Source organism: Pseudophryne corroboree, chromosome 4 (assembly GCF_028390025.1).
Source record: "Pseudophryne corroboree isolate aPseCor3 chromosome 4, aPseCor3.hap2, whole genome shotgun sequence".
Lineage (NCBI taxonomy): Eukaryota > Metazoa > Chordata > Amphibia > Anura > Myobatrachidae > Pseudophryne > Pseudophryne corroboree.
Window position 1 is genome coordinate 243528624 of NC_086447.1, and position 27087 is coordinate 243555710.

General features: G+C 48.1%; 1 protein-coding gene across 8 annotated transcripts in view; it reads right to left on the reverse strand.

Moving 5' to 3' along the window:
• U2SURP (U2 snRNP associated SURP domain containing) overlaps positions 1–27087 on the reverse strand; it is a 337154-nt gene that overhangs the window by 289566 nt on the left and 20501 nt on the right. For all 8 annotated transcript variants that reach the window (XM_063915979.1, XM_063915980.1, XM_063915981.1 and 5 more), the window contains one exon: positions 21993–22094. In XM_063915979.1, the coding sequence (XP_063772049.1) occupies positions 21993–22094 (102 nt within the window). The remainder of the gene's footprint in view (positions 1–21992; positions 22095–27087) is intronic.

A 27087-nucleotide genomic window follows, 5' to 3' on the forward strand; every position in this document is an offset into this window, starting at 1 on the left:
TGTGGTGATAATGTTGTGCGGTCACCTCCTTCCTGGCTTTGACCAGGGTAGGAATGACCTCTTCCGGAATGCCTTTTTCCCTTAGGATCCGGCGTTCAACCGCCATGCCGTCAAACGCAGCCGCGGTAAGTCTTGGAACAGACATGGTACTTGCTGAAGCAAGTCCCTTCTTAGCGGCAGAGGCCATGAGTCCTCTGTGAGCATCTCTTGAAGTTCCGGGTACCAAGTCCTTCTTGGCCAATCCGGAGCCACGAGTATAGTTCTTACTCCTCTACGTCTTATAATTCTCAGTACCTTAGGTATGAGAAGCAGAGGAGGGAACACATACACCGACTGGTACACCCACGGTGTTACCAGAACGTCCACAGCTATTGCCTGAGGGTCTCTTGACCTGGCGCAATACCTGTCCAGTTTTTTGTTCAGGCGGGACGCCATCATGTCCACCTTTGGTCTTTCCCAACGGTTCACAATCATGTGGAAGACTTCCCGATGAAGTCCCCACTCTCCCGGGTGGAGGTCGTGCTGAGGAAGTTTGCTTCCCAGTTTTCCACTCCCGGAATGAACACTGCTGACAGTGCTAACACATGATTTTCCGCCCAGCGAAGAATCCTTGCAGTTTCTGCCATTGCCCTCCTGCTTCTTGTGCCGCCCAGTCTGTTTACGTGGGCGACTGCCGTGATGTTGTCCCACTGGATCGATACCGGCTGACCTTGAAGCAGAGGTCTTGCTAAGCTTAGAGCATTGTAATTGCTCTTAGCTCCAGTATATTTATGTGGAGAGAAGTCTCCAGACTTGATCACACTCCCTGGAAATTTTTTCCTTGTGTGACTGCTCCCCACCCTTTCAGGCTGGCATCCGTGGTCACCAGGACCCAGTCCTGAATGCCGAATCTGTGGCCCCTTAGTAGATGAGCACTCTGCAGCCACCACAGAAGAGACACCCTTGTCCTTGGAGACAGGGTTATCCGCTGATGCATCTGAAGATGCGATCCGGACCATTTTTCCAGCAGATCCCACTGAAAAGTTCTTGCGTGAAATCTGCCAAATGGAATCGCTTCGTAAGAAGCCACCATTTTTCCCAGGACCCTTGTGCAATGATGCACTGACACTTTTCCTGGTTTTAGGAGGTTCCTGACTAGCTCGGATAACTCCCTGGCTTTCTCCTCCAGGAGAAACACTTTTTTCTGGACTGTGTCCAGAATCATCCCTAGGAACAGCAGACGTGTCGTCGGAGACAGCTGCTATTTTGGAATATTTAGAATCCACCCGTGCTGTCGTAGAACTACTTGAGATAGTGCTACTCCGACCTCCAACTGTTCTCTGGACCTTGCCCTTATCAGGAGATCGTCCAAGTAAGGGATAATTAAGACGCCTTTTCTTTGAAGAAGAATCATCATTTCGGCCATTACCTTGGTAAAGACCCGGGGTGCCGTGGACAATCCAAACGGCAGCGTCTGAAACTGATAGTGACAGTTTGTACCACGAACCTGAGGTACCCTTGGTGAGAAGGGCAAATTGGGACATGGAGGTAAGCATCCTTGATGTCCAGGGACACCATATAGTCCCCTTCTTCCTGGTTCGCTATCACTGCTCTGAGTGACTCCATCTTGATTTGAACCTTTGTATGTAAGTGTTCAAATATTTCAGATTTAGAATAGGTCTCACCGAGCCGTCTGGCTTCAGTACCACAATATAGTGTGGAATAATACCCCTTTCCTTATTGTAGGAGGGGTACTTTGATTATCACCTGCTGGGAATACAGCTTGTGAATTGTTTCCAATACTGCCTCCCTGTCGGAGGGAGACGTTGGTAAAGCAGACTTCAGGAACCTGCGAGGGGGAGACGTCTCGAATCTCCAATCTGTACCCCTGGGATACTACTTGTAGGATCCAGGGGTCCACTTGCGAGTGAGCCCACTACGCACTGAAATTCTTGAGACGACCCCCCACCGCAGCTGAGTCCGCTTGTACGGCCCAAGCGTCATGCTGAGGACTTGGCCAAAGCGGTGGAGGGCTTCTGTTCCTGGGAATGGGCTGCCTGCTGCAGTCTTCTTCCCTTTCCTCTATCCCTGGGCAGATATGATTGGCCTTTTGCCTACTTGCCCTTATGGGGACGAAAGGACTGAGGCTGAAAAGACTGTGTCTTTTTCTGCTGAGATGTGACTTGGGGTAAAAAAGGTGGATTTTTCAGCTGTTGCCGTGGCCACCAGGTCCGATGGACCGACCCCAAATAACTCCTCCCCTTTATACGGCAATACTTCCATGTGCCGTTTGGAATCTGCATCACCTGACCACTGTCGTGTCCATAAACATCTTCTGGCAGATATGGACATCGCACTTACTATAGTCAATAAAATACTGTCCCTGTCAAGGGTATCAATATTTTCAGTCAGGGAATCCGACCAAGCCACCCCAGCGCTGCACATCCAGGCTGAGGCGATCGCTGGTCGCAGTATAACACCAGTATGTGTGTATATACTTTTTAGGATATTTTCCAGCCTCCTATCAGCTGGCTCCTTGAGGGCGGCCGTATCTGGAGACGGTAACGCCACTTGTTTTGATAAGCGTGTGAGCGCCTTATCCACCCTAAGGGGTGTTTCCCAACGCGCCCTAACTTCTGGCGGGAAAGGGTATAACGCCAATAATTTTCTATCGGGGAAAACCCACGCATCATCACACACTTCATTTAATTTATCTGATTCAGGAAAAACTACAGGTAGTTTTTTCACACCCCACATAATACCCTCTTTTGTGGTACTTGTAGTATCAGAAATATGTAACACCTCCTTCATTGCCCTTAACATGTAACGTGTGGCCCAAATGGAAAATACGTTTGTTTCTTCACCGTCGACACTGGAGTCAGTGTCCGTGTCTGTGTCGACCGACTGAGGTAAATGGGCGTTTTAAAGCCCCTGACGGTGTTTGAGACGCCTGGACAGGTACTAATTGGTTTGCCGGCCGTCTCATGTCGTCAACCGACCTTGCAGCGTGTTGACATTATCACGTAATTCCCTAAATAAGCCATCCATTCCGGTGTCGACTCCCTAGAGAGTGACATCACCATTACAGGCAATTGCTCCGCCTCCTCACCAACATCGTCCTCATACATGTCGACACACACGTACCGACACACAGCACACACACAGGGAATGCTCTGATAGAGGACAGGACCCCACTAGCCCTTTGGGGAGACAGAGGGAGAGTTTGCCAGCACACACCAAAACGCTATAATTATACAGGGACAACCTTTATATAAGTGTTTTTCCCTTATAGCATCTTAATATATATAATCATATCGCCAAATAAGTGCCCCCCCCTCTCTGTTTTAACCCTGTTTCTGTAGTGCAGTGCAGGGGAGAGCTTGGGAGCCTTCCCACCAGCATTTCTGTGAGGGAAAATGGCGCTGTGTGCTGAGGAGAATAGGCTCCGCCCCCTTTTCGGCGGGCTTCTTCTCCCGTTTTTCTGAGACCTGGCAGGGGTTAAACACATCCATATAGCCCCAGGGGCTATATGTGATGTATCTTTTAGCCAGTATAGGTATTTCATTGCTGCCCAGGGCGCTCCCCCCAGCGCCCTGCACTCTCAGTGACCGCTGGTGTGAAGTGTGCTGACAACAATGGCGCACAGCTGCAGTGCTGTGCGCTACCTCATGAAGACTGAAAAGTCTTCTGCCGCCGGTTTCTGGACCTCTTCACTCTTCGGCATCTGCAAGGGGGTCGGCGGCGCAGCTCTGGGACCGGACTCCTTGGCTGGGCCTGTGTTCGATCCCTCTGGAGCTAATGGTGTCCAGTAGCCTAAGAAGCCAATCCATCCTGCACGCAGGTGAGTTCACTTCTTCTCCCCTAAGTCCCTCGTAGCAGTGAGCCTGTTGCCAGCAGGACTCACTGAAAATAAAAAACCTAACAAAACTTTTACTCTAAGCAGCTCTTTAGGAGAGCCACCTAGATTGCACCCTTCTCGGCCGGGCACAAAAATCTAACTGAGGCTTGGAGGAGGGTCATAGGGGGAGGAGCCAGTGCACACCACCTGATCCTAAAGCTTTTACTTTTGTGCCCTGTCTCCTGCGGAGCCGCTAATCCCCATGGTCCTGACGGAGTCCCCAGCATCCACTTAGGACGTCAGAGAAATAAGAATTTACTTACCGATAATTCTATTTCTCGTAGTCCGTAGTGGATGCTGGGGACTCCGTAAGGACCATGGGGAATAGCGGCTCCGCAGGAGACTGGGCACAAAAGTAAAGCTTTAGAACTACCTGGTGTGCACTGGCTCCTCCCCCCATGACCCTCCTCCAAGCCTCAGTTAGGATACTGTGCCCGGACGAGCGTACACAATAAGGAAGGATTTTGAATCCCGGGTAAGACTCATACCAGCCACACCATATAACTTGTGATCTAAACCCAGTTAACAGCATGATAACAGAGGAGCCTCTAGAAAAGATGGCTCACTACAGCAATAACCCGATTTTTTTGGTAACAATAACTATGTACCAGTATTGCAGACAATCCGCACTTGGGATGGGCGCCCAGCATCCACTACGGACTACGAGAAATAGAATTATCGGTAAGTAAATTCTTATTTTCTCTGACGTCCTAGTGGATGCTGGGGACTCCGTAAGGACCATGGGGATTATACCAAAGCTCCCAAACGGGCGGGAGTGCGCAGATGACTCTGCAGCACCAAATGAGAGAACTCCAGGTCCTCCTCAGCCAGGGTATCAAATTTGTAGAATTTTACAAACGTATTTGCTCCTGAGCAAGTAGCTGCTCGGCAAAGTTGTAAAGCCGAGACCCCTCGGGCAGCCGCCCAAGATGAGCCCACCTTCCTTGTGGAATGGGCTTTTACAGATTTTGTCTGTGGCAGGCCTGCCACAGAATGTGCAAGCTGAATTGTACTACAAATCCAACAAGCAATAGTCTGCTTAGAAGCAGGAGCACCCAGCTTGTTGGGTGCATACAGAATAAACAACGAGTCAGATTTTCTGACTCCAGCCGTCCTGGAAACCTATATTTCCAGGGCCCTGACAACGTCTAGCAACTTGGAGTCCTCCAAGTCCCTAGTAGCCGCAGGCACCACAATAGGTTGATTCAGGTGAAACGCTGAAAACCACCTTAGGGAGAAACTGAGGACAAGTCCTCAATTCCGCCCTGTCCGAATGGAAAATCAGATGAGGGCTTTTACAGGATAAAGCCGCCAATTCTGACACGCACCTGGCCCAGGCCAGGGCCAACAGCATGACCACTTTCCATGTGAGATATTTTAACTCCACATATTTAAGTGGTTCAAACCAATGTGACTTTTGGAACCCAAAAACTACATTTAGATCCCAAGGTGCCACTGGAGGTACAAAAGGAGGCTGTATATACAGTACCCCTTTTACAAACGTCTGAACTTCAGAGACTGAAGCTAGTTCTTTTTGGAAGAAAATTGACAGGGCCGAAATTTAAACCTTAATGGACCCCCATTTCAGGCCCATAGACACTCATGTTTGCAGGAAATGTAGGAATCGACCTAGTTGAAAATTCCTCCGTCGGGGCCTTACTGGCCTCGCACCACGCAACATATTTTCGCCAAATGCGGTGATAATGTTTTGCGGTTATATCTTTCCTGGCTTTGATCAGGATAGGAATGACTTCATCCGGAATGCCTTTCTCCTTCAGGATCCGGCGTTCAACCGCCATGCCGTCCAACGCAGTCGCGGTAAGTCTTGGAACAGACAGGGTCCTTGCTGGAGCAGGTCCCTTCTTAGAGGTAGAGGCCACGGATCCTCCGTGAGCATCTCTTGAAGTTCCGGTTACCAAGTCCTTCTTGGCCAATCTGGAGCCCGAATATAGTGCTTACTCCTCTCCATCTTATAATTCTCAGTACCTTGGGTATGAGAGGCAGAGGAGGGAACACATACACTGACTGGTACACCCACTGTGTTACCAGAGCGTCTACAGCTATTGCCGGAGGGTCCCTTGACCCGGCGCAATACTTGTCGAGTTTTATAAACATGTGGAAGACTTCTGGGTGAAGTCCCCACTTGCTGACAGTGCTATCACATGATTTTCCGCCCAGCGAAGAATCCTTGCAGCTTCTGCCATTGCCCTCCTGCTTCTTGTGTCACCCTGTCTGTTTACGTGGGTGACTGCCGTGATGTTGTCCGAATGGATCAACTCCGGGTGACCTTGAAGCAGAGGTCTTGCTGAGCTTAGAGCATTGTAAATGGCCCTTAGCTTCAGGATATTTATGTGAAGTGATGTCTCCAGGCTTGACCATAAGCTCTGGAAATTCCTTCCCTGTGTGACTGCTCCCCATCCTCGCAGGCTGGCATCCGTGGTCACCAGGACCCAGTCCTGAATGTCGAATCTGCGGCCCTCTAGAAGATGAGCACTCTGCAACCACCACAGGAGAGACACCCTTGTGCTTGGTGACAGGGTTATCCGCTGATGCATCTGAAGATGCGACCCGGACCATTTGTCCAGCAGGTCCCACTGGAAAGTTCTTGCGTGGAATCTGCCGAATGGGATTGCTTCGTAGGAAGCCACCATTTTTCCCAGAACCCTTTCATTGATGTACTGAGACTTGGCTCGGTTATAGGAGGTTCCCGACTAGCTCGGATAACTCCCTGACTTTCTCCTCCGGGAGAAACACCTTTTTCTGGACTGTGTCCAGGATCATCCCTAGGAACAGACGACGAGTCTTCGGAATCAGCTGCGATTTTGGAATATTGAGAATCCAATCGTGCTGCCGCAACACTACCTGAGATAGTGCTACACCGACCTCCAACTGTTCCCTGGATCTTACCCTTATCAGGGAATCGTCCAAGTAAGGGATAACTAAAATTCCTTTCCTTCGAAGGAGTATCATCATTTCGGCCATTACCTTGGTAAAGACCCGGGGTGCCGTGGACCATCCACACGGCAGCGTCTGAAACTGATAGTGACAGTTCTGTACCATAAACCTGAGGTACCCTTGGTGAGAAGGGTAAATTGGGACATGAAGGTAAGCATCCTTGATGTCCCGAGACATCATGTAGTCCCCTTCTTCCAGGTTCGCAATCACTGCTCTGAGTGACTCAATCTTGAATTTGAACCTCCGTATGTAAGTGTTCAAGATTTTAGATTTCGAATCGGTCTCACCGAGCCGTCCGGCTTCGGTACCACAACAGTGTGGAATAATACCCCGTTCCCTGTTGCAGGAGGGGTACCTTGATTATCACCTGCTGGGAATACAGCTTGTGAATGGCTTCCAAAACTGCCTCCCTGTCAGAAGGAGACATCGGTAAAGCAGACTTTAGGAAACGGCGAGGGGGAGACGTCTCGAATTCCAATTTGTACCCCTGAGATATCACCTGAAGGATCCAGGGGTCTACTTGCGAGTGAGCCCACTGCGCGCTGAAATTCATTGAGACGGGCCCCCACCGTGCCTGTTTCTGCTTGTAAAGCCCCAGCGTCATACTGAGGGCTTGGCAGAGGCGGGAGAGGGCTTCTGTTCCTGGGAACTGGCTGATTTCTGCAGCCTTTTTCCTCTCCCTCTGTCACGGGGCAGAAATGAGGAACCTTTTGCCAGCTTGCCCACGAAAAGACTGCGCCTGATAATACGGCGTCTTCTTATGTTGAGAGGCGACCTGGGGTACAAACGTGGATTTCCCAGCTGTTGCCGTGGCCACCAGGTCTGAAAGACCGACCCCAAATAACTCCTCCCCTTAATAAGGCAATACTTCCAAATGCCGTTTGGAATCCGCATCACCTGACCACTGTCGTGTCCATAACCCTCTACTGGCAGAAATGGACAACGCACTTAGACTTGATGCCAGTCGGCAAATATTCCGCTGTGCATCACGCATATATAGAAATGCATCTTTTAAATGCTCTATAGGCAATAATATACTGTCCCTATCTAGGGTATCAATATTTTCAGTCAGGGAATCCGACCACGCCAACCCAGCACTGCACATCCAGGCTGAGGCGATTGCTGGTCGCAGTATAACACCAGTATGTGTGTAAATACATTTTAGGATACCCTCCTGCTTTCTATCAGCAGGATCCTTAAGGGCGGCCATCTCAGGAGAGGGTAGAGCCCTTGTTCTTACAAGCGTGTGAGCGCTTTATCCACCCTAGGGGGTGTTTCCCAACGCACCCTAACCTCTGGCGGGAAAGGATATAATGCCAATAACATTTTAGAAATTATCAGTTGTTATCGGGGGAAACCCACGCATCATCACACACCTCATTTAATTTCTCAGATTCAGGAAAACTACAGGTAGTTTTTCCTCACCGAACATAATACCCCTTTTTGGTGGTACTCGTATTATCAGAAATGTGTAAAACATTTTTCATTGCCTCAATCATGTAACGTGTGGCCCTACTGGAAGTCACATTTGTCTCTTCACCGTCGACACTGGAGTCAGTATCCGTGTCGGCGTCTATATCTGCCATCTGAGGTAACGGGCGCTTTAGAGCCCCTGACGGCCTATGAGACGTCTGGACGGGCACAAGCTGAGTAGCCGGCTGTCTCATGTCAACCACTGTCTTTTATACAGAGCTGACACTGTCACGTAATTCCTTCCAACAGTTCATCCACTCAGGTGTCGACCCCCTAGGGGGTGACATCACTATTACAGGCAATCTGCTCCGTCTCCACATCATTTTTCTCCTCATACATGTCGACACAAACGTACCGACACACAGCACACACACAGGGAATGCTCTGATAGAGGACAGGACCCCACTAGCCCTTTGGGGAGACAGAGGGAGAGTTTGCCAGCACACACCAGAGCGCTATATATATATATATATATACAGGGATAACCTTATATAAGTGTTTTTCCCCTTATAGCTGCTGTATTTTTAATACTGCGCGTAATTAGTGCCCCCCTCTCTTTTTTAACCCTTTCTGTAGTGTAGTGACTGCAGGGGAGAGCCAGGGAGCTTCCCTCCAACGGAGCTGTGAGGGAAAATGGCGCCAGTGTGCTGAGGAGATAGGCTCCGCCCCCTTCTCGGCGGCCTTATCTCCCGTTTTTCTGTGTATTCTGGCAGGGGTTAAATTCATCCATATAGCCCAGGAGCTATATGTGATGCATTTTTTGCCATCCAAGGTGTTTTTATTGCGTCTCAGGGCGCCCCCCCCCCAGCGCCCTGCACCCTCAGTGACCGGAGTGTGAAGTGTGCTGAGAGCAATGGCGCACAGCTGCAGTGCTGTGCGCTACCTTGTTGAAGACAGGACGTCTTCTGCCGCCGATTTTCCGGACCTCTTCTGTCTTCTGGCTCTGTAAGGGGGCCGGCGGCGCGGCTCTGGGACCTATCCATGGCTGGGCCTGTGATCGGTCCCTCTGGAAGCCCAATCCACTCTGCACGCAGGTGAGTTCGCTTCTTCTCCCCTTAGTCCCTCGATGCAGTGAGCCTGTTGCCAGCAGGTCTCACTGAACATAAAAAACCTAAAACTAAACTTTTCACTAAGCAGCTCAGGAGAGCCACCTAGTGTGCACCCTTCTCGTTCGGGCACAAAAATCTAACTGAGGCTTGGAGGAGGGTCATGGGGGGAGGAGCCAGTGCACACCAGGTAGTTCTAAAGCTTTACTTTTGTGCCCAGTCTCCTGCGGAGCCGCTATTCCCCATGGTCCTTACGGAGTCCCCAGCATCCACTAGGACGTCAGAGAAATAACATTTACTAAAGGAAAAAATAAGAATTTACTTACCGATAATTCTATTTCTCGGAGTCCGTAGTGGATGCTGGGGTTCCTGAAAGGACCATGGGGAATAGCGGCTCCGCAGGAGACAGGGCACAAAAAGTAAAGCTTTCCGATCAGGTGGTGTGCACTGGCTCCTCCCCCTATGACCCTCCTCCAAGCCTCAGTTAGGTACTGTGCCCGGACGAGCGTACACAATAAGGGAGGAATTTTGAATCCCGGGTAAGACTCATACCAGCCACACCAATCACACCGTACAACTTGTGATCAAACCCAGTTAACAGTATGATAACAGAGGAGCCTCCGAAAGATGGCTTCCTAAACAATAACCCGAATTAGTTAACAATAACTATGTACAATTATTGCAGATAATCCGCACTTGGGATGGGCGCCCAGCATCCACTACGGACTCCGAGAAATAGAATTATCGGTAAGTAAATTCTTATTTTCTCTATCGTCCTAGTGGATGCTGGGGTTCCTGAAAGGACCATGGGGATTATACCAAAGCTCCCAAACGGGCGGGAGAGTGCGGATGACTCTGCAGCACCGAATGAGAGAACTCCAGGTCCTCCTTAGCCAGAGTATCAAATTTGTAAAATTTTACAAACGTGTTCTCCCCTGACCACGTAGCTGCTCGGCAAAGTTGTAATGCCGAGACCCCTCGGGCAGCCGCCCAAGATGAGCCCACCTTCCTTGTGGAGTGGGCCTTTACAGATTTAGGCTGTGGCAGGCCTGCCACAGAATGTGCAAGTTGGATTGTGCTACAGATCCAACGAGCAATCGTCTGCTTAGACGCAGGAGCACCCATCTTGTTGGGTGCATACAATATAAACAACGAGTCAGATTTTCTGACTCCAGCTGTCCTTGCAATATATATTTTTAATGCTCTGACAACGTCCAGTAACTTGGAGTCCTCCAAGTCACTTGTAGCCGCAGGCACTACAATAGGCTGGTTCAGATGAAATGCTGACACCACCTTAGGGAGAAAATGCGGACGAGTCCGCAGTTCTGCCCTGTCCGAATGGAAAATCAGATATGGGCTTTTGTAAGATAAAGCTGCCAGTTCTGACACTCTCCTGGCCGAAGCCAGGGCTAGTAACATGGTCACTTTCCATGTGAGATATTTTAAATCCACCTTATTTAGTGGTTCAAACCAATGAGATTTTAGAAAATCCAAAACCACATTGAGATCCCACGGTGCCACTGGAGGCACCACAGGAGGCTGTATATGCAGCACTCCCTTAACAAAAGTCTGGACTTCAGGAACTGAAGCCAATTCTTTTTGAAAGAAAATTGACAGGGCCGAAATTTGAACCTTAATAGATCCCAATTTGAGACCCATAGACAATCCTGATTGCAGGAAATGTAGGAATCGACCCAGTTGAAATTCCTCCGTCGGAGCACTCCGATCCTCGCACCACGCAACATATCTTCGCCAAATGCGGTGATAGTGTTGCACGGTTACTTCCTTCCTTGCTTTAATCAAAGTAGGAATGACTTCTTCCGGCATGCCTTTTTCCTTTAGGATCCGGCGTTCAACCGCCATGCCGTCAAACGCAGCCGCGGTAAGTCTTGAAACAGACAGGGACCCTGCTGAAGCAAGTCCCTCCTTAGAGGTAGAGGCCACGGATCTTCCGTGATCATCTCTTGAAGTTCCGGGTACCAAGTCCTTCTTGGCCAATCCGGAACCACTAGTATCGTTCTTACGCCTCTTTGCCGTATAATTCTCAATACTTTTGGTATGAGAGGCAGAGGAGGAAACACATACACCGACTGGTACACCCAAGGCGTTACCAGCGCGTCCACAGCTATTGCCTGCGGATCTCTTGACCTGGCGCAATACCTGTCCAGTTTTTTGTTGAGGCGAGACGCCATCATGTCCACCATTGGTCTTTCCCAACGGGTTACCAGCATGTGGAAGACTTCCGGATGAAGTCCCCACTCTCCCGGGTGAAGGTCGTGTCTGCTGAGGAAGTCTGCTTCCCAGTTGTCCACTCCCGGGATGAACACTGCTGACAGTGCTATCACATGATTCTCTGCCCAGCGAAGAATCCTTGCAGCTTCTGCCATTGCACTCCTGCTTCTTGTGCCGCCCTGTCTGTTTACATGGGCGACTGCCGTGATGTTGTCCGACTGGATCAACACCGATTTTCCTTGAAGCAGAGGTTCTGCCTGGCTTAGAGCATTGTAGATTGCTCTTAGTTCCAGAATGTTTATGTGAAGAGACGTTTCCAGGCTCGTCCACACTCCCTGGAAGTTTCTTCCTTGTGTGACTGCTCCCCAGCCTCTCAGGCTGGCGTCCGTGGTCACCAGGATCCAATCCTGTATGCCGAATCTGCGGCCCTCCAATAGATGAGCACTCTGCAACCACCACAGAAGAGATACCCTTGTCCTTGGAGACAGGGTTATCCGCTGGTGCATCTGAAGATGCGACCCTGACCATTTGTCCAACAGATCCCTCTGGAAAATTTGTGCATGGAATCTGCCGAATGGAATTGCTTCGTAAGAAGCCACCATTTTTCCCAGGACTCTTGTGCATTGATGTACAGACACCTTTCCTGGTTTTAGGAGGTTCCTGACAAGCTCGGATAACTCCTTGGCTTTTTCCTCCGGGAGAAAAACCTTTTTCTGAACCGTGTCCAGAATCATCCCCAGGAACAGCAGACGAGTTGTCGGCATTAACTGGGATTTTGGAATATTCAGAATCCAGCCGTGCTGTTTTAGCACTTCTTGAGACAGTGCTAATCCCCTCTCTAGCTGTTCTCTGGACCTTGCCCTTATTAGGAGATCGTCCAAGTATGGGATAATTAATACGCCTTTTCTTCGAAGAAGAATCATCATCTCGGCCATTACCTTTGTAAAGACTCGAGGTGTCGTGGACAATCCGAACGGCAGCGTCTGAAACTGATAGTGACAGTTTTGTACAACGAACCTGAGGTACCCCCCCTGGTGTGAGGGGTAAATTGGAACGTGGAGGTACGCATCCTTGATGTCCAAGGACACCATAAAGTCCCCTTCTTCCAGGTTCGCTATCACTGCTCTGAGTGACTCCATTTTGAACTTGAACTTCTTTATGTATAGGTTCAAGGACTTCAGATTTAGAATAGGTCTTACCGAGCCGTCCGGCTTCGGTACCACAAATAGAGTGGAATAATACCCCTTTCCCTGTTGTAGAAGAGGTACCTTGACTATCACCTGCTGAGAGTACAGCTTGTGAATGGCTTCCAAAACCGTCTCCCTTTCGGAGGGGGACGTTGGTAAAGCAGACTTCAGGAAACGGCGAGGCGGATCTGTCTCTAGTTCCAACCTGTACCCCTGAGATATTATCTGCAGGATCCAGGGATCTACCTGCGAGTGAGCCCACTGCGCGCTGAAATTCTTGAGACGACCGCCCACCGCCCCCGAGTCCGCTTGAGAAGCCCCAGCGTCATGCTGAGGCTTTTGTAGAAGCGGGGGAGGGCTTCTGTTCCTGGGAAGGAGCTGCCTGTTGGTGTCTCTTCCCCTTTCCTCTGCCTCGTGGCAGATATGAATATCCCTTTGCTCTCTTGTTTTTAAAGGAACGAAAGGGCTGCGGTTGAAAAGTCGGTGTCTTTTTCTGTTGGGGAGTAGCTTGAGGTAAAAAAGTGGATTTCCCGGCTGTAGCCGTGGCCACCAAATCTGATAGACCGACTCCAAATAACTCCTCCCCTTTATACGGCAAAACTTCCATATGCCGTTTTGAGTCCGCATCGCCTGACCACTGTCGCGTCCATAAACTTCTTCTGGCTGAAATGGACATAGCACTTACCCGTGATGCCAGTGTGCAGATATCCCTCTGTGCATCACGCATATAAAGAAATGCATCCTTTATTTGCTCTAAAGACAGTAAAACATTGTCCCTATCCAGGGTATCAATATTTTCAATCAGGGACTCTGACCAAGCTACTCCAGCACTGCACATCCAGGCTGTCGCTATAGCTGGTCGTAGTATAACACCTGTATGTGTGTATATACTTTTTTGGATATTTTCCATCCTCCTATCTGCTGGATCTTTAAGTGCGGCCGTCTCAGGAGAGGGTAACGCCACTTGTTTAGATAAGCGTGTGAGCGCCTTGTCCACCCTAGGAGGTGTTTCCCAGCGCGCCCTAACCTCTGACGGGAAAGGGTATAAAGCTAATAACTTCTTTGAAATTAGCATCTTTTTATCGGGGGCAACCCACGCTTCATCACATACATCATTTAGTTCTTCTGATTCGGGAAAAACTATAGGTAGTTTTTTCACACCCCACATAATACCCTGTTTAGTGGTACCTGTAGTATCAGCTAAATGTAACGCCTCCTTCATTGCCAAAATCATATAACGTGTGGCCCTACTGGAAAATACGGTTGATTCGTCACCGTCGCCACTGGAATCAGTGCCTGTGTCTGGGTCTGTGTCGACCGACTGAGGCAAAGGGCGTTTTACCGCCCCTGACGGTGTTTGAGGCGCCTGGACAGGCACTAACTGATTGTCCGGCCGTCTCATGTCGTCAAACGACTGTTTTAGCGTGTTGACACTATCCCGTAATTCCATAAATAAAGGCATCCATTCTGGTGTCGACCCCCTAGGAGGTGACATCCCCATATTTGGCAATCTGCTCCGCCTCCACACCAATATCGTCCTCATACATGTCGACACACACGTACCGACACACAGCAGACACACAGGGAATGCTCTTAACGAAGACAGGACCCCACTAGCCCTTTGGGGAGACAGAGGGAGAGTTTGCCAGCACACACCAAAAGCGCTATATATGACAGGGATAGCCTTATAATAAGTGCTCCCTGTATAGCTGCTTTTATAATATAATTTTTGCCACTATTTTGCCCCCCCTCTCTTGTTTTACCCTGTTTCTGTAGTGCAGTGCAGGGGAGAGACCTGGGAGCCGTCCTGACCAGCGGAGCTGTGTAAGGAAAATGGCGCTGTGTGCTGAGGAGATAGGCCCCGCCCCTTTTCCGGCGGGCTCGTCTCCCGCTCTTTAGTGTATTCTGGCAGGGGTTAAATATCTCCATATAGCCCCCGGAGGCTATATGTGAGGTATTTTTTAGCCAAATAGGTTTTCATTTGCCTCCCAGGGCGCTCCCCTCCCAGCGCCCTGCACCCTCAGTGACTGCCGTGTGAGTGTGCTGAGAGGAAAATGGCGCACAGCTGCAGTGCTGTGCGCTACCTTTAGAAGACTGAGGAGTCTTCTGCCGCCGATTCTGGACCTCTTCATGTTTCAGCATCTGCAAGGGGGCCGGCGGCGAGGCTCCGGTGACCATCCAGGCTGTACCTGTGATCGTCCTTCTGGAGCGGATGTCCAGTAGCCAAGAAGCCAATCCATCCTGCACGCAGGTGAGTTCACTTCTTCTCCCCTAAGTCCCTCGTTGCAGTGATCCTGTTGCCAGCAGGACTCACTGTAAAATAAAAAACCTAGCTAAACTTTCTCTAAGCAGCTCTTTAGGAGAGCCACCTAGATTGCACCCTTCTCGGCCGGGCACAAAAATCTAACTGAGGCTTGGAGGAGGGTCATAGGGGGAGGAGCCAGTGCACACCACCTGATCGGAAAGCTTTACTTTTTGTGCCCTGTCTCCTGCGGAGCCGCTATTCCCCATGGTCCTTTCAGGAACCCCAGCATCCACTAGGACGATAGAGAAAATAAGAATTTACTTACCGATAATTCTATTTCTCGGAGTCCGTAGTGGATGCTGGGGTTCCTGAAAGGACCATGGGGAATAGCGGCTCCGCAGGAGACAGGGCACAAAAAGTAAAGCTTTTCCAGATCAGGTGGTGTGCACTGGCTCCTCCCCCTATGACCCTCCTCCAGACTCCAGTTAGGTACTGTGCCCGGACGAGCGTACACAATAAGGGAGGATTTTGAATCCCGGGTAAGACTCATACCAGCCACACCAATCACACCGTACAACTTGTGATCTAAACCCAGTTAACAGTATGATAACAAAGGGAGCCTCTGAAAGACGGCTTCCTACAACAATAACCCGATTTTTGTAACAATAACTATGTACAAGTATTGCAGAATAATCCGCACTTGGGATGGGCGCCCAGCATCCACTACGGACTCCGAGAAATAGAATTATCGGTAAGTAAATTCTTATTTTCTCTATCGTCCTAGTGGATGCTGGGGTTCCTGAAAGGACCATGGGGATTATACCAAAGCTCCCAAACGGGCGGGAGAGTGCGGATGACTCTGCAGCACCGAATGAGAGAACTCCAGGTCCTCTTTTGCCAGGGTATCAAATTTGTAAAATTTTACAAACGTGTTCTCCCCCGACCACGTAGCTGCTCGGCAGAGTTGTAATGCCGAGACCCCTCGGGCAGCCGCCCAAGATGAGCCCACCTTCCTTGTGGAATGGGCATTTACATATTTTTTGCTGTGGCAAGCCTGCCACAGAATGTGCAAGCTGAATTGTACTACAAATCCAACGAGCAATAGTCTGCTTAGAAGCAGGAGCACCCAGCTTGTTGGGTGCATACAGGATAAACAGCAAGTCAGATTTCCTGACTCCAGCCGACCTGGAAACTATATTTTCAGGGTCCTGACAACATCCAGCAACTTGGAGTCCTCCAAGTCCCTAGTAGCCGCAGGCACCACAATAAGCTGGTTCAGGTGAAACGCTGACACCACCTTAGGGAGAAACTGGGGACGAGTCCACAGCTTTGCTCTGTCCGAATGGACAATCAGATATGGCTTTGTGAGATAAAGCCGCCAATTCTGACACTCGCCTGGCCGAGGCCAGGACCAACAGCATGGTCACTTTCCATGTGAGATATATCAAATCCACAGATTTGAGTTGTTTAAAACAATGTGATTTTAGGAATCCCAAACTACGTTGAGATCGCCCAGTGCCACTGGAGACATCAAAAAGGGGTTGTATATGCAGTACTCCCTTAACAACTTCTGGACTTCAGGAACTGAAGCCAATTTCTTTCTGGAAGAAAATCGACCGGTCGAAATTTGAACCTTAATGGACCCCAATTTGAGACCCATATACACTCCTGCTTGCAGGAAATGTAGGAATTAACCTAGTTGAAATTCTTCCGTGGAGCCTTCCTGGCCTCACACCATGGAACATATTTTCACCTAAGCGGTGATAATGTTGTGCGGTCACCTCCTTCCTGGCTCTGACCAGGGTAGGGATGACCTCTTCCGGAATGCCTTTTTCCCTTAGGATCCGGCGTTCACCCGCCCTGGCGTCAACGCAGCTGCGGTAAGTCATGGAACAGACATGATTCCTGCTGAATCAAGATCCTTTCTAGTATCTCTTGAAGTTCCGGGTACCAAGTTCTTCTTGGCCCAAACCGGAACCCCGAGTATAGTTCTTACTCCTCTCCTTCCTATCATTCTCCATACACTGGGTATGAAAGGCCGAGGAGGGAACACATACACCGACTGGTACACCCACGGTGTTACCAGAGCGTCCCAGCTATTGCCTGAGGGTCTCTAGACCTGGCGCTTCATGTGGGACGCCATCATAACCACCTTTGGTCTTTCCCAACGGTTTATAAACATGTGGAAACTTCCAGATGAAGTTCCCACTTTTCCGGGTGGAATTCATTTATGCTGAGGAAATCTTCCTAGTTGTCCACTCCCGGAATGAACACTGCTGACAGTGTTATCACATGATCTTTCGCCCAGCGAAGAATCCTTGCTGTCATTGCCCTCCTGCTTCTTGTGCCGCCCCGTCTGTTTACGTGGGCGACTGCCATGATGATGTCCTACTGGATCAGCACCGGTTGACTTTGAAGCAGAGGTCTTCCTAGGCTCAGAGCATCGTAAATTGCCCTTAGCTCCAGTATATTCATGTGGAGAGAAATCTCCAGACTTGACCACACTTCCTTGGAAATTTCTTCCTTGTGTGACTGTTCCCCAGCCTCTCAGGCTGGCATCCGTGGTCACCAGAACACAGTCCTGAATGCTGAATGTGCTGCCCTCTAGAAGATGAGCACTCTGCAGCCCCCACAGAAGAGACACCCTTGTCCTTGGAGACAGGGTTATCCGCTGATGCATCTGAAAATGCGATCCGGACCATTCGTCCAGCAAATCCCCCTGAAAAGTTTTTGCGTGAGATCTGCCGAATGGAATCGCTTCGTAAGAAGCCACCATTTTTCCCAGGACTCCTGTGCATTGATGCACTGATACTTGGCCTGGATTTAGGAGGTTTCTGACTAGGTCGGATAACTCCCTGGCTTTCCCCTCCAGGAGAAATACCTCTTTCTGGACTATGCCCAGAATCATTCCTAGGAACAGCAGACGTATCATCGGAAAACAGCTGCGATTTTTGGAATATTTAGAATCCACTCGTGCTGTCGTAGAACTACTTTAGATAGATCATTTCCGACCTCCAACTGTTCTCTGGAAACTTGTCCCTTTCAGGATATCGTCCAAGTAAGGGATAATTTAGATGCCTTTCTTCTTTTAAGAATCATCTTTTCGGCCATTACCTTGGTAAAGGCCCGGGGTGCCGTGGATAATTCAACGGCAGCGTCTGAAACTGATATTGACAGTTCTGTATCACGAACCAGAGGTACCCTTGTTGAGAAGGGCAAATTTGGACATGGAGGTAATCCTTGATGTCCAGGGACACCATATAGTCCCCTTTTTTCCGGTTCTCTATCACTGCTCTGAGTGACTCCATCTTGATTTGAACCTTTTTATGTAAGTGTTCAAAGATTTCAGATTTAGACTATGTCTCACCAAGCCGTCTGGCTTCAGTACCACAATATAGTGTGGAGGACTAATACCCTTTTCCTTGTTGTAGGAGGGGTACTTTGATTATCACCTGCTGGAAATACAGCTTGTGAATTTTTTCCCAATACTGCCTCCTTGTCGGAGGGAGCCGTTGGTAAAGCAGGCTTCAGGAACCTGCGAGGAAAAAATGTCTCGACTCTCCAATCTGTACCCCTGGGATAATACTTGTATGATCTAGGGGTCAACTTGCGAGTGATCCCACTGCGCGCTGAGACTCTTGAGACTACCCCCCCACTGGTGGAGGGCTTCTTTTCCTGGGAAGGGGCTGCCTGCTGCAGTCTACTTCCCTTTCCTCTATGTCTGGGCAGATATGACTGGCCTTTTGCCCGCTTGCCCACATGGGAACGGAAGGATTGAGGCTGAAAAGACAGTGTCTTTTTCTGCTGAGATGTAACTTGGGGTAAAAAGGTTGGATTTCCCAGCTGTGGCCGTGGCCCCCAGGTCCGACGGACCGACCCCAAATAACTCCTTCCCTTTATACGGCAATACTTCCATGTGCCGTATGGGATCTGTATCACCTGACCACTGTCGTGTCCATGACATCTTCTGGGAGATATGGACAACGCACTTATCTTTATGCCAGAGTGCAAATATCCCTCTGTGCATCTCGCATACATATATATAGAATGCATCCTATTAAATGCTCTATATCAATAAAATATTTTTAGTCAGGGAATTCGACCAAGCCAACCCAGCACTGCATCTCCAGGCTGATGGCGATCGCTGGTCGCAGTATAACCACCGTCTGTGTGTATATACTTTTTAGGATATTTTTCCAGCTGCCTATCAGCTGGCTCCTTGAGGGCGGCCGTATTTGGAGACGGTAACGCCACTTGATAAGTGTGTGAGCGCCTTATCCACCCTAATGGGTGCTTCCCAACGCGCCCTAACTTCTGGCGGGAAAAGGTATAACGCCAATATTTGCTATCGGGGTAAACCCACGCATCATCACACACTTCATTTTATTTTATCTGATTCAGGAAAAACTACAGGTAGTTTTTTCACTTCCACATAATACCCTTTTCTGTGGTACTTGTAGTATCAGAAATATGTAACAGCTCCTTCATTGCCCTTAACGTGTGGCCCTAATGAGGAATACGTTTGTTTATTCACCGTCGACACTGGATTCAGTGTCCGTGTCTGTGTCTTGTCGACCGACTGAGGTAAATGGGCGTTTTTTATAAAAAAAACCCTGACGGTGTTTCTGAGACGCCTGGACCGTTACTAATTGTTTGTCGGTCGTCTCATGTCGTCAACCGACCTTGCAGCGTGTTGACATTCTCACGTAATTCCCTAAATAAGCCATCCATTCCGGTGTCGACTCCCTAGAGAGTGACATCACCATTACAGGCAATTTCTCCGCCTCCTCCAGCATCGTCCTCATACATGTCGACACACACGTACCGACACACAGCACACACACCTGGAATGCTCTGACAGAGGACAGGACCCCACTAGCCCTTTGGAGAGACAGAGGGAGAGTTTGCCAGCACACACCAAAAAACGCTATAATTACATAGGGACAACCTTATATAAGTGTTTCTCCCTAATAGCATCTTTATATATATATTTATATCGCCAATTTGTGCCCCCCCTCTCTGTTTAAACCCTGTTTCTGTAGTGCAGTGCAGGGGAGAGTCTGGGAGCCTTCTCTCCAGCCTTTCTGTGAGAGAAAAAATGGCGCTGTGTGCTGAGGAGATGGGCCCCGCCCCTTTTACGGCGGGCTCGTCTCCCGCTCTTTAGTGAAGTTTGGCAGGGGTTAAATATCTCCATATAGCCTCTGGGGGCTATATGTGAGGTATTTTTAGCCAGTATATAGGTTTACATTTGCCTCCCAGGGCGCCCCCCCCCAGCGCCCTGCACCCTCAGTGACAGCGTGTGAAGTGTGCTGAGAGGAAAATGGCGCACAGCTGCAGTGCTGTGCGCTACCTTTAGAAGACTGTCAGAGTCTTCAGCCGCCGATTCTGGACCTCTTCTAACTTCAGCATCTGCAAGGGGGCCGGCGGCGCGGCTCCGGTGACCATCCAGGCTGTACCTGTGATCGTCCCTCTGGAGCTAATGTCCAGTAGCCAAGAAGCCAATCCATCCTGCACGCAGGTGAGTTCACTTCTTCTCCCCTCAGTCCCTCGTTGCAGTGATCCTGTTGCCAGCAGGACTCACTGTAAAATAAAAAACCTAAGCTAAACTTTCTCTAAGCAGCTCTTTAGGAGAGCCACCTAGATTGCACCCTTCTCGGCCGGGCACAAAAATCTAACTGGAGTCTGGAGGAGGGTCATAGGGGGAGGAGCCAGTGCACACCACCTGATCTGGAAAAGCTTTACTTTTTGTGCCCTGTCTCCTGCGGAGCCGCTATTCCCCATGGTCCTTTCAGGAACCCCAGCATCCACTAGGACGATAGAGAAACTCTGGATAGCTCCGCTAGCTGTGACCGGCTTCTCCGGGCACATTTTCTAAACAGAGTCTGGTAGGAGGGGCATAGAGGGAGGAGCAAGCCCACACTCTCAAACTCTTAAAATGCCAGTGGCTCCTAGTGGACCCATTTATACCCAATGGTACTAATGTGGACCCCAGCATCCTCTAGGACGTAAGAGAAAACAGACAAGTGGTGGTGTTGCCCATAACAACCAATAAGATTTTAGCTACCATTTCTTCTGCATTCTAGAAAAGAATAAAGAGAATCTGATTGGTTGCTATGGGGAAAACCACCACTTGTCTATTTTAGTAGCTTTATAAATGTACCGCATCATACCTAACTACTGGATATTAAGTGGGATCACAATCCATGAATTGCATGTAGAAGCTGAAGGATTATCACTAGAAGAATGACAGAACAGGCTGAATAAAGCTGACCATATAGATGTGTCCTCATACACCTAGCCTTAATACCATGTATGGTGCGAGACGCCCAGCGTGATAGTGTCTCCGACAGGTGAAGTGCAGTTGCCTTCAAATTTAGCATCTTATTCACATTGCAGATTCAGCAAAATACTACACAGTGGGGCAGATATATTAAGCCTGGAGAAGTGATAAAGATGTGATAAAGTAGTGATAAGTGGAAGGTGACAACAACACAGCCAATCAGCTCTTAAATGTCATTTTTCCAACCCGTAATGGTTGGCTGGTGCGTTATCACCATCCACTTGTAACGGCTTTATCACTTCTCAAGGCTTAATACATCTTCCGCAGTGTACTAGAGAAGAAGGGCTGCAACTAAGTAACAGATGAAGTCAATGGAACTTGGAATCCTAGCACTTTGCATACAGATTCAGACTCATTCGCACATTAAACTGATCAGTGTAATCTAGCATAGTAGTTTTGTTGTTAACAGTCGCTTTATTTGTGGGAATAAGATGCTCAACACAGACAAGTCAAGTGGCGCGGTACATGGCCAAGACGGTATGTCTGGCGCATCTAAAATCACAGTCAGCATTTCAATAGTAAACAGAAACATGTCATACAAGCAGATCTTATGTGAAACACAAATAAGCACTAAAGCTAATAACATTATTAGGAGGTAATTGCGATAAGGTGGCATACGTCTACACCAACAGCTCACCTTCTTCTTGAGCTCTTCCTGCTCCTTTTTGCTCAGGGTCCTCTTTGCAGCGCTCATCTTGCCAATACTGAATGCTTTAAGCTTACTTTCCAAAAGAGGTTGCTGCATGCGAGATGGAAGAGAACAATACCATTAAACTACTGCTGCAGCACAGAAACTAATTAAACATTTCTGAATTCTAAAACAAAGCTAAGATCACATAGCAAAACAAGCTTCGTGCAGAGAGCACTGAATGCACTGCATCCATAAAACCGTTAAACCAAGTATAGTACAACCAGCTGTGAATTATTGAAGAAAGCAGAATGAGTAAAAATTAATCATGTTAATCTAAAATTAATTACATCCATTAAGCCAAATAATAGTAGCACCACACACATACATTTTAAAGCATCAGAAGCAAAGTGTTTTATTAGCTCTCTCTAAAATGGTCATCCACTTGGTGAGCATTATAGGGGCAGATGTATTAAGCCTGAAGAAGTGACAAAGAAGTGATAAGTGGAAGGTGATAACGGACAAGTCAATCAGCTCCTGCCATTTTTCAAACCCGTAAGGCTGGGGCAGTACAGCAGGTTCCATTCAGCAGGACCCGCTTGGCCATAAAGGAGGGATTTGTGTTCACGCGGATCCTGTTCGGCCGGATGCCACAAGACAGGATCCGGCCAGTGCCACGACGGGATTTCAAATAGAACACAGCCACATTGTGCGAACACATACATTCAAATGTTTGTGTTCAACTTGAAATCCCGTCGACCTGTCATCCGGTTGGATCCAGCGGCTGTAGCCCCGCCGCATATGTGTAGATGGCCGCATAGGAGTCCTTGTGCTGGGTCCTTCCAGCCAATCAGGACCCACTGTACAGCTGTGTGTGGCCCAGCCTAATGACTGGCTGATGCGTTATCACCTTCCACTTATCACTTTTTTATCACTTCTCAAGGCTTAATACATCTGGCCCTATATTCTGGCAGAGTCTATGGTATAGTAGCCAAGTTGAAAAAGTAAAGAATTTGACGTTACAGAGCATTTAATTATTTAGTGACTGCTTATAAGTTCTAGATCTTTACAAAGAAAGGAAAAAAACAAAAAAACACTTGAACTGACCTCCTATTGTGGTATGCACAATAGAAAACTTTGTACACAACAGTAAATGTGAATTTTATGAATTATATGTCTCTATTATTTATCCAGACATTCAGTAAAACGTATAAAATAGTCTTTTTCAGAACAAGTTCCTTAATGATATAAGTGGAAGTTGCAAAAATAGGATTTTAATTACCTACTGGTAAATCCTTTTCTCGTAGTCCGTAGAGGATGCTGGGGTACACATTAGTACCATTGTCATTGCGCCCGATTACCAAAATATGCGCATGCGCCATTTTGCCATGATCTTGCGGAATTGACAATATTGTTTTGTATGATGTTTGGGGGTAAAGACTGCGCATGTGCGGTAGTGTCGCAATATCGCAAGAAATGGCAGCATTTGAAGTGCACTTTGGTAGGCGGCACAGGTACCAAGACCTCTGACTTCGACTCTAATCTCCTACTACTACAGCCCCAACATGTGCGGTAGTTAATTTACCACACGGAGCCAAAAGGCTATAGCCGCCGCCATTTTCTGGTGGCCCTGGCCCCTACAATAACATGGGGATGCAATAAAGAATCGAATGTTGTGTGAGGTGTCATTTTGGAGTATATATTGGTCAACAGGTTATTCTATAATAGTGAATACATTTGCTAACAAAAGAGGCAGCCCATAAATATAAACTACAAAATCCAAATTTACAAATACATTGCCGAACAGCAAAGCATAAGTGGCTCTTCAACACTGTACTGCTAGAACTGTATCCAAAACTTGTGTAATTTTCTATTTTCTGACTGTACAGGGGTCAGCTTCTAATGTTACCACTTCTGCCATACTCCCTTTTAGTCTGTTCTATGTATGTATGCTATTACCCCAATGTTTTTAAAATATTGCCTTGATCCTCCAATTTAGGCTAGTGACTAAGCTTATACTCCCATAAATTGCTTCACTCTTCGCAGTACGAGAAAAGTTATATTTGATCAATGTAAGCTTTGTATAACAAGAAAACATAATTACAACATTTTGAATGTACTTCCCACACCAGTACTAATTGCGCTGCATACTGTGCATTCTGAACAAAGACCTGTAGGCGCTGTGGATACTGTATAAGCAATAAGTCTCTTGATAAAGGCTTCATATTTTTAGACTTCCATGCTATAATATATATATTTCCAAATGTTAATGCATAAAATATGTTGTTTTTTTCCAAATAGCTGCCATTTTTTAAATGACCTCTAAAATGAAAATACAACTGGCTTTATATAAAAGCTACACAAGTACATACTACCTACCTATCAGCCATAACATTAAAGCAGCCTGTTTTATATAGTGTAGGTCCCCCTCATGCTGCCAAAATAGCTCTGATCTGTCGAAGCAAGGACTTCAAAAGACCTGCAAGTTGTGAGGTAGGGTCTTCATGGCTCAGACTTGTCTTTCCATCACATCTTGCTCGATCGGATTGAGATCTTGGGGGGCGGGGGGTTTGGTGCCAGACGCCCATTGTTTTTCATTCTTGTCGCACCCAAAAGCACCAAGTATAGCCACACAAAGGGGTCAATTCAATTTGCCGACAGTTGAATAGTGCTGGGAATTAGCTCCCGGCCCTATTCAATTCTCTTCCCTGTTAAGACGGTGAATGCCTGTTCTCCTAGACCTTAGCAAGTTTATTTGTTGGGAGAACAGGCATTCTCCAAATTCACTGCCTGATGTGATGCTGATTCCCAACAGAATCAGCATCGCGCTAGCCGCGCACCAGCACTTTTGTGGGATTTCTGCTCGCACCCCCGGGGGTGCGAGAAGAACTCCGGGCAGTTAAGTGTCACAGAGCGCTGTATTGAATAGTGCCGGGAGCTAATTCCCGGCGCTATTCAACTGTTGGCAAATTGAACTGACCCCATAGTACAGGCATTCCCAACCACGGTCCTCAAGGCACACCAACAGTGCAGGTTTTAGTTATATCTAGGCTTCAGCACAGATGGTTAAATCAAAATAACTGAGGTACTAATTAAGTCACCTGTGTTCAAGCCTGGATATCACTAAAACCTGCACTGTTGGTGTGCCTTGAGAACCGCGGTTAGGAATGCCTGCCATAGTAGCTACACCCGTCAAATGTATTGGGCGCAACAAGAAAAATGTGCCAATAGCAGGACTTCTTGCACATTTCTGCTTGCCACCTTAGGAAGGGGAGAGCAGAAATAATGGCCATCTGCAATATGCATGCCTGTTTGGAGCAATAAGTAAATTGAGCAGTCAGGCACAGGGCACTTAAAAAAAAAAAAAAACTATTCAGTTTTTGCAGGGTGGCAGGGCGATAGATGCCACTGCTGTCAGGGAATACCACTGCTATGAAAGTTTACATGATATGCAACACTGTTTAGGTAGGTGGCACGTGACAAACTAATATCCACATTAATGCCAGGGACCAAGGATTCCCAGCAGAACATTGCCCAGAGCATCACACTGCCTCCTCCACTGGCTTGCCTTCTTCTCATAGTGCATCCTGATGCCATCTCTTCCACAGGTAAACACCACACACGCACTCGGCCATCCACATGATGTATCAGAAAGCATGATTCATCAGACCAGGCCACCTTCTTCCACTGTTCCAGTTATGACGCCCATGTGCCTAATGTAGGTGCTTACAGCAACGGACAGGGATCAGCACGGGTACTCTGACCAGTCTGCGGCTACACAGTAAGCTGCAATGCACAGTATGCTCTGGCACCTATCATAGCAAGCATATACTTTTTCAGCAATTTGTGTTACAGTAGTGCTTCTGTGGGATTAGACCAAATGGGCTAGCCTTCGCTCCCTGCACGCATCAATGAGCACCCATGACCAAGTCGCTGGTTCACCTGTTGTCCTTTGTTGGACCACTTTTGGTAGATCCTAGACACTGTATACCAGGAACACCGGTACACCCCAGAAGACCTGCCATTTTGGAGAGGCTCTGGCCCAGTCATCAAGCCGTCACAATTTGACCCCTGTAAAAGTTGCTCAGATTTTTACTCTTGCTTAGTCTTCCTGCTTTGAACACATCAACTTCAAGAACTGTGTAATAGTAAATAAATCCCATCCCTTGACACGTGCAACTGTAACAAGATAATCAATGTTCTTCACTTCAACTGTCAGTGTTTATAACATTATGGCTGATCAGTGGTGTATATACCTGGGGGTAAATGTAATAGGGTCCAAGTTGCTGGAGGTGCAAAAATCCAACATTGTTTTGCCTTGTAAATGATAGGCGCTTTAAAAATACAGGCATTCTTGCCTGAAGCCCCGCAACTCGGACCCTATTACATTTACCCCAGGGATGGACAACAAGAGGTATTTTCAGTGGACCTCTGCAAGCTTTGCCCCTCTTATTTTCCTGATAGCGCTGGTTTAATTTTTTGCCTTTATAAGGAATACTGATGCAGGTATCTGAGGGAACCACACAGGTTAAGATCCAAGTTGCAAAAAAAATAAAAAATAAGAATTTACTTACCGATAATTCTATTTCTCGTAGTCCGTAGTGGATGCTGGGAACTCCGTAAGGACCATGGGGGATAGCGGCTCCGCAAGAGACTGGGCACAAAAGTAAAAGCTTTAGGACTACCTGGTGTGCACTGGCTCCTCCCCCTATGACCCTCATCCAAGCCTCAGTTAGGATACTGTGCCCGGACGAGCGTACACAATAAGGAAGGATATTGAATCCCGGGTAAGACTCATACCAGCCACACCAATCACACCGTACAACCTGTGATCTGAACCCAGTTAACAGCATGATAACAGAGGAGCCTCTGAAAAGATGGCTCACAACAATAATAACCCGATTTAGTTAACAATAACTATGTACAAGTATTGCAGACAATCCGCACTTGGGATGGGCGCCCAGCATCCACTACGGACTACGAGAAATAGAATTATCGGTAAGTAAATTCTTATTTTCTCTGACGTCCTAGTGGATGCTGGGAACTCCGTAAGGACCATGGGGATTATACCAAAGCTCCCAAACGGGCGGGAGAGTGCGGATGA